At 53.5% G+C, this 8718-nt stretch overlaps 1 protein-coding gene across 1 annotated transcript in view; it reads right to left on the reverse strand.

The window, feature by feature from the left end:
- Nucleotides 1-8507, reverse strand: part of znf827 (zinc finger protein 827) — a 25843-nt gene extending 17336 nt beyond the window's left edge. The window contains 6 exon segments of the mRNA XM_068751050.1: nt 852-1332; nt 1402-1574; nt 3585-3707; nt 3710-4417; nt 4420-4848; nt 8387-8507. Of these exon segments, the coding sequence (XP_068607151.1) occupies nt 852-1332; nt 1402-1574; nt 3585-3707; nt 3710-4417; nt 4420-4848; nt 8387-8507 (2035 nt within the window).
- Nucleotides 8508-8718: the final 211 nt, after the last annotated feature.

The following is an 8718-nucleotide window of genomic DNA, read 5'->3' on the forward strand; positions in this document are numbered from 1 at the left end:
GTCGGGGGGCATCCATGCGGAGTTGGGATCTTTGGGGTGTCACAGGATGGCGCTGAGGGCCTTTTTAATTATGAATTATGCATACATTTTTAATTAATCTAATGTTCCCAGGGTTTTTTTTTTTTCCTCCCATCCTTTTACAAGTGGAAGAGTGGGGGCCGCAGCCTCGACCCCGACACTGAACCTCAGCTGACCTTTTCCCATCAATCTTCCACCAATCGTCTCCAAGTTCACCTTTCTGATTTTCCTTTTTTTTTAGTGTGTGGCACAACATGGCGAAATGCATCTGAACACAGATTTCTGAATCCCTAAGTTTTCAATGTTAAATTGTAATATAATAATAATATAAGATGGCCAGAGGTTACAGATCTCAAAATCCCCCCCCCCCCCCCCCCGACAACTGACAAGACATGAATGAAAATAAAAAATGAATCCTTCAATAAAACTATTGTTGAGGTCCCCTTGAGCAAATCACTTAGCTTCCGACCGCTTCGACGGAGCTAATCGGCGGCCAGCAGCAGAGGACAGGAATGTGCTGGTGGGCAGTCGTAACGTGGCGTTTTAAATGTGCGTGAAAGAAGCAGATAAATCTAAGCAGCGTTCATCCTTGGATAATCTCAAAAAAAAAAGGAATGGTAGAGGAATGTAATATTTTCTACCGTGACATTCTAGCACATAAGTAGTTCAAAAACAGATCATTTATCTTTTACCCATTGCAACACACGCACACACACACACACACACACACAGCAGGGGTGCCACTAAACGACGTCGTCTGCCATTCTAGCAGTAAAGTAAAGCAACTACTGGTTAATCTCATCGTTCCTGTCGTAAAAAATAACGAGGCCTACCCGAAAGCTTCATAAGCAGGTCAGTGGCCACCTTGGTGTTAATGTCAGGGCTGAAGAGGGAAGCCGTGGTTGGACCACTAGGACTGGATCGCACCCCGACTCCGGGCAGGTCCAGGGAGTTGGCGCCGCTGCCGGGACGGTCCCTGCACATGCTGAAGGGGGACAGCGCGGACAGGTCTCTGTCCTGCGGCTCCTCCTTGATGTGGACGTGATTGGAAGCGGCCTCGCCCGACGGCGACGCCTGCTGCCGAGAGTCCGAGCGCGGGGACACCTCGGCACCCCGCAGGTCCGCGGAGCCGCCGTCGCCCATCAGGGAGCCCTCGCCCTCCGTGTCGGTGGTGTGCTCCTCTTTCACCTTGACGTCCGTGCGGGGAAAGTGCTGGTGGCAGCGCATGTGAAGCTTCAGGCTGAAGTGGCGGGAGGAGGTGAAGGGGCAGAGCTCGCACTGAAACGTCTCGCCCCGGTCCTGGTGCTGATGGACCTGGAAGAGGTGGACAGGTTTAAAGCACCGTGAAGTGCCGGCGCCGCACCATGAAGAAGAGCCGCTCACCTTCATATGGGACTTGAGATTGTCTTTGCGAGCGCAGCGGAAGGGACACAGGGGACACTGGTGGCTCTTTAGGCCCGTGTGGATCACCATGTGTCTCTTCCAGTAGCTCTTGCGCTTGATGACGAGGCCGCACACGGGACACTGGAATGGTTTGCCGCCTTCCTCAGGAGAGCCTTGAGAGCCACAAAGAACGTTGCCACCATTTTACGAAGAGCATTCAATGTCAGACGTCAGTCCTTCAGCGTGTGGGAGCAAAAAAAAAAAATGAAGCTGTGCCACGCTTCTGAATACAGCCGAACGTCAGAGAGTGTGAAAAATATCCCGGGAAATGCCAGCTGGCAGCAAAGAGACAATGGAAGTAAAAAAAAAAAAAAAAACCCACGCGCGTTTTAATATCTCGATTATTGTTGTTGGCTTGATATCTGGCATCCATTACCGTTTAATTGGTCTTATTAGAAAAGAGGCATGATTGCATTACAAATTCTACAAGGGCCTGTCAGGATGGCTTCATAAGTATTCCAGAGCCGCTTCCTTGAAAACATCTGGTAATCAGTGTTTGGTCAAAATGGACTGTGCTCAGCCATTCGCTGAGCCGAGGTGTAAAACCTCGAGACGGACCTATTTGTAACAATAAACTGCCGTCTGCGGCCCCCGATCTCTCCGAGCGCAGCACGGAGCGCCATGCTAAAAAAAAGAAAAAAAAAAAGACTTCTGCTTGTTCGCAGCTGAATTGATGAGAACGTTTGTGAAGTTCCTGTCCTCGGCGCCCGCGTGCACGTTTGTTATATAGAAACAGAACTGCAGTTTCTTTTTTTCTGAAGGGAGGGGAATAATCTGTGCTTATGCATTCAAAGAGCACAACACACCCGGGGGGGTGGGAGGGGGGGGGGGGTCAGTGCAGCAGTTTTATGGTGGGACTGGCAATAAAACAAGACGACAGTCAATAATCAAGGTCACATTTTTCAGTCTGGCGACCAAACAACTACCTGCATTTTTTTACAGCGCCGCTCGACCTTGACAGCTCACGGGTTAGAGCAGCCCCCGCCCCCACCCCCCTTTTTAGCATGCAGATCACAGAATATTACATCGACTGCCTCATCTATCAGAAGTCAATTTGATCCGGCCATTTTAGATTTGGCGGGGGTAGCGACACAATCCCTCAAAAGGGCCCATCCATCTCGCTGAAAACATTTTGTTCTCCCCTAAAGGCTACTTAGCAAGAGCCAGGGCTTTCAAGCCCTCCCCCCCACCCCCACCCCCCCCTCCATGTGCATGAGTGAGATCTCTGTGTGCACCCTTGTTTGGGTTATACGTCTACACACTTACAGAATATACCGCATGGCCATTTGTGAGCAACCGAGAGACAGAGCGCGAGGGTGGGGGCGGGGGGGGGGGGGAATGCATCTGTATCCAGTCAGTGGAAAGTATGATGTGTTTGGCCTTAAGTCTGCCGCGCTGATCAGTGCAGAGGGCTCTGGGCTAGTGGGGGTCGAAGCCAGGAGGAGGATATGGACTCCAGGGCGCCCCACTGTGTCGAGCACACAGCCCGGCCCCCTTTTGGCAGCAATGCACATCCGAGCACAAACGAGCTGGTCTGGGAAGGCACTGAGGTCCCAGTCGGACCCCCCCCCCCCGCCCCCCGTTGAGCCCACAGACCATTTCCCAGACTAGAAGGCCAGCCAGGGCTGTTTTCCCTTGGCTAAGTCCGCTCCGCCGCTGACAGCTAGGCCGAGGCTACGCCACTAGCCAGTTCAGCACCAGCGAGGTGAGAGGAAAACCATCACGCCGCCAGCGAAAACGTGCAACGGAAGCGCCGGATTGTGCTCTCAACTCCATCACTAATAGCCTTTAAGCAGCGTCGCTGAGTTGATCTGGAACGTTTAGCATGCTTTGCTTGAATGGGAAGAACGACCCTGAGAAGCGGAACATTGCTCTGGAATTGCTCTGGAATTGTAGAATTCTCAAAAGAAAGAAAGAAAGAAACACGGTGAAGAATGACAGAAATGTTCAAACATTGCAGCGCAGCCGAAAAAAAGATTTCAAACCTTTATTAGTCTCCCTCTTCCATTTTACTCCGCTGAACGCTTGCAGTACGATTCGGCCGACAGGAGATCCGCCCTTACCTGAGCGGCTGCTGGATCACACAGACTCGTTGATCTACGTGTGTCGTGACTGAAGGTTACCTGCGTGGCTGTTGGGTTTGCCCCTGGACTTGGGAGTGGAGGGCAGCAGCAACTCGAGGCCCTGGGTGGGTGGAGAGGGCGTGGGAGCCTTCTGGTTCTTGTCCAGCAGGGGTTTCACGTCTCTTGGAGGACCCCGGCGGTCAAACCGTCTTTCTTCTCTGCCAGCAGGTTTCCGGCTGCCCTGGCCGCCACCTCTTTGAGCAAGGCAGCGGAGGAGGTCATCGAGACGAGCGAGAGGAAGGAACTGGCCGAGGCTTGGTGGTCGGAAGAAGCGCCGGTCATCGACGACGCCTGGCTCCGCTCGCTGACTTTCTTGGAAAGCGCTGCTAGGGTGGAGCTCGCCGACTGCGGGCTGAACGGAGAGTTGAAGGCGTCGAAGCGCACCGCGTCATCCCCTCGACCTCCCACTCCGAGGGAGGGTACTGCAGAGGAGGCGGAGGTGGAGGAGGACGACGACGTCGTAGAGGAGTACGCCACGGCGTTCTTGTCTTGAAGCACGGCGTTCGCCGCCGCTTTTAACTTCTGGATGGCGGAGTCCGGAGACAGGCTGGAGCCGCAGGGGGCGGAGCAACTGGCTGGCGGCCACTTGTCTGAAACACCGGCCCATACGAAGCCACCGCCGTTGCTCGGGGTGACGGAATTAAAGTGGTCAAGAGGCTCTTGCTTAATGTTGGTGATCGAGGGTGCCAAGGAGGCTGGGGGGGCGGAGCTGCAGTTGTTGGCCAGTTTCCGGGCGAGAGCGCTTAACTGCTGCGCGTGGTGGGAAGATGGGGACAGAGTCAAAGGTGGCGCGAGACCTATCGGAGGAGAATCCCCCCCAGCACCTCCCCGGATGCCCGACCCAGGAGATCAGCAGTGTCAAGTTTCAGCGACCCGGCCTCTAGGAGGCGCCGTAGGTTGCTGCTGAGCGGTTTCCCCAGGGCACAAGATGCTGCTTCGCCATACAGCGACGAGACCACCGAAGACAGCGTGTCCTGGGCCGAGAACACGCCCCCTCCTCCATCCAGGCCAAGAAGTTCCAGAGAGGCGCGCCGGACGGGCGTGGAGCAACCCAACGAGCGCTCGCCCCCACAGGCGTCTGTGTCCGCAGACGCAGCAGCGGCGCCGAGCCGCTCGTCAGGAGAGGAGCCCCTGGGGAGGAGGAGCTCGTCTTGGGCGTCTCCGTAGGACGAAGACTCCGAGCGCGTGTCGGAGGCATTCCCGAACCAGCCTTCCTCCTCCACAGGACCATCATCAGGCGCTCCTTCCTCGTTACTGTCCACATCTGGAAGAGGAGAGGAGACGTAATTAATGCAGACGCATTTAAGTAACGGCACCAAGCGGGAGCCTGATTGAGATCGCACGTTCACAAAGACAGCTTCCTGTCCCAACAGCGCAAAGACCACGAAAAAGGGCGGCTCTCCTCAAGGCGCGTCCAACATGTTTGACTAATTCAGCTTTTTCTGTAACCACATTTTTCCCACCCTTGGTCTGCAAGAGTCTAGTAAAAAAAAAAAAAAAAAAATAGAAAAAAAAAGGGGGGGTTACCATGACAACGGGTCCTTCTGGGAGGCTAGACAGCAAAGATTAGGGTAATGGAGGTTACAGAACTAGATTAATATTCATGAGCCTGCAGATACCACCAGGGAGCCAATAAGGATAGGGTTAAGGTCACCGAGGGTCATTAATATACACTTCATGTATCAATATTCATAAGCAAAACATTACAGCGTGCCAGACAAGGGCGAACAAAGAAAAGTGAATATTCCTGATACATATTAACAAACCTCCACGAGAATACGTTAAAAGCACCGAGCCTGGGCAAAGCTGCCTCCTTCCCTCCTTCCCTCCTTCCCTCCTTCCCTCCTTCCCTTTGGGCTGCTCTACATAACTTCACCAACTGTGACTAAAAAGAAAGCGGGTTCAGTTTCTTATGAAACACAAAAAAACACAAAGCAAAAAACTCAATTACTTCAAATATCTCACACACCAACATACATCCACATACACCAAAAGCTGCCCCCCCACCGTGACCCCAACCGGGGCCTGGTGGGTCTCTGTACTCCGTTTACAATCAAAGACAAAAATGGTTGCCAGGCAACCCAGCCCAGCGCTGAGTTTGTGATCATTAGAGTTCGCTGACATCTCCCCAGCCGTGTCCACGCGGCTCACCTCGCCTTGAGAACCTCGCGAGACGTCCATTAATCCACGTCCGGCCTGAATAAACAACGCGGGCTACGAGAGACGTCGAGCGCGGGGGGGGGGGGGGGGGGCACCCGTGACCCTCCCAAGTTAAGTTCTTGACCGTTTTTTGTCTAAACAGAAACGAGATAATGCACTGATTGCGAAGCTAATTTTTCCCATGCTCCTTGAACTCATTTTGCCACCTGAGCCGAGTTAACAGGGAAGACACGGGAGCGTGTGGGGGGGGGGGGGGGGGGGGGAGCCAGTGAGTCATGCAGGGCAGGGCTTGACCCATTTCCATGTGAAAAGCAGCGAGAGCCACTAATGGCCGTAATGTGGTTAGAGGGGAGTCACTGGATCGTTGACCCGAGGTCTCGGCGCTCGGGGGCTGAACTCGCTTTCTTTGCAGGTCCACTCTTAAAACTTAAGGGTTAGGTGCAACCGGAGGCAACACTGCGCCACTATGCCCCTGCCAGAATGCTGCACCGCGCCGATGCACCCGCCCATTGAACCACTTTACCTCCGGTGTGGCGGCTGGCCCCTCCCCTCCTCCTCCTCCTCCACCGATTGATGGGAGGCATAGGGTCGGGGTTGAGGCGGCAGGCGTCTGCCGCTGAGAGGCGACCGTTTAAAGTGGTGTAATGGCGGATATGGCTTCGCATGTCGAGACCGACAGCTGCGGGGTGGCTCAGCAGTCTGGATCTGTTACCGCTCACACGCGGCCGAGTCAGTGCTGCAGCGGCGAGGGACTCCCTCTCTGGGCCGCAGGGACGCGTCGCGTTCGCCCGTCAGAAAACAGAGCCGGGGAGCTCGCCGGTCTGTAGCGACGGCCACAAACAGTCCCACGTCTCAGGCAGGGCGTGCCGCGTCATTGCTTGGCCATGCAGCGCTGTCAACAAGCTACACTTGTGAACTTGGCAGGACTATTTTGGCCGTGGCTTTTCTAGGTCGGAGAGGTGCACGCGCACGCACACACACGCACACACACACACACGCACGCACGCACACACACACGCTTACTAGTAGAGAAGTCAACCCCACGTTTCCTTGTCGTACAGAATGAATGCAGGCAAAGGGGAGAGTGAAGGGACTGTCAGGAGGTCGTCTCTCCCCCCCCCCCCCGCATGACTTGTGTGAGGCTGCCGACTAACATCTCTCTCTCTCATGTGCTTGAACACACACACACACACACGAACGCTATTCTGTGACTTAGCCAGGCATGAAAATTGGCCTCAATGACCCCAGGCCTGAACTGGGTCGGGGGGGAGAGGAGACGTGAAGGCAGAGGAAGGAAGGAAGGAAGGGCCGGATAGAGGGCTTGTGAAAGGAGGGTTGATTTAGATAGGCGGGATAAAGTGGAGGCCATTAGCCGATTAAGGCTGAGCGGGGGCGCATCAATACTGGGCTGATGTCAAAATGAGAATCATGCCCATGAGCTAATATAGCAATGACAATAAGAGACGAGAGACAGGAAGCATGGACAACAAGGACGGAACGGAGGTCAGGGTACCGACGTAAAAAGTGATCGCACATCACGTGCAGCGCAAGCACAGCTACGATGCCAAAAATGATTTGTCTTCTCCTCTCCTATGACAGGAATGGGGGGGGGGGGGGGGGGGCGCTGGCACATGCCTGTGTCTCTCGGGTGGGTTAAGGAGGTAGAGCAGGGGGTGAGGACATGGGAAGGAAGGCGGTAGCATGGATTTAGCGAGGAAGGAGTCACGGCAGTAATTAAGTGTCCGGCTGGGGCGCTGGTGGGGGGGGGGGGGGTTGCCACGGCCACGGGCTATGCTAATGAGCACGCCCAGCAGTCGGGGCTGCCACACCAGCGGCCTGCTGGACAATACGGTTGAAGAAATGCTCTACTGGTGAGCTCACGTTCTCCATTAATTCCAATAATTGGTGTACACCGCTTGCCCGACCCCCCCCCCCCCCCCCCCGGATCATCAATCTCTCACTCAATCTGGTTCACGTCCACACACGCCGTTTCTTCTTGTAACATGTCACTCTTCATCCATGTCCCTTCATTCTCATGTCTCCATAACGAATGATGCACATGTTTAGAATGAATAAAACACAGACGGCTCTGCAGGGTCGAGCAGACATACTCACACCCCCCCCCCCCCTCCTCCCGTAAAAAAGGATGCACCATCAATCTATTCAACGCTGCTGTTCTTGAGCAGCAGCAAAATCTACAAGATGTTATATATACACAGCAAGATTACGGGCAGATATGTGAGAGCACAGAAGGAAAATAGCACACGATGGAGAAGGCGACGTATTCACTTTGTACTTGGTGGAGGCGTGATCGCCTTTGGGAAGTCCAACCACACCTTTAAATCAGCTTTAAATGGAATTCCCATGAGACAATCTCGAGTCTTGCACTTGCCATTCCTCAGGTAGGAGCAATCAACTCAGAGTTCATTTTAAGATGAGCCAAACATTCTGAAAAAGGTCTCAACCATTTCAACTTTAACTTAACTCTCAATCGAGTCGTATGTGACAAAGACATAAAGAGACCATCTTTTATTTGGAATCTGAGGTGAAGTGATGCCATCAGCGAGGGTCAGAGTTCAGGCAGTTGGGCTATATATATACACATCGACAGTTGAGTCATATTGAAATGAAGTGCGAATTACCACCTGTGTATTTTCAGCCGTGGCCTCCGTGGTTTGTGGGCACTTTAGGCGGCACGCCAGAGGTGAGACAGGAAGGAGAAGCGTTCTTGGAAGAGAATGAGACGACTCTGAAATTCCTCATTGCAGATGAAGTGCACTTTACCCCACCTGGTTTACTTTCCCCTTCCATTTTTAACATCTCAAAGAAAAAAAATGAAACTTGCTCAGGAACTCAAATGTGCCATCACAGCCGCGGATGCATACTTTTGGAGTGAGAACATTTAAATCCGAGTAGTGAATTTCTTGTAGAGTAATTCAGTCTGGGCTGTAAATGAATGGTGTTTCTTTACAAG

This window comes from Brachionichthys hirsutus, chromosome 17 (genome assembly GCF_040956055.1).
Source record: "Brachionichthys hirsutus isolate HB-005 chromosome 17, CSIRO-AGI_Bhir_v1, whole genome shotgun sequence".
Classification (NCBI taxonomy): Eukaryota; Metazoa; Chordata; class Actinopteri; order Lophiiformes; family Brachionichthyidae; genus Brachionichthys; species Brachionichthys hirsutus.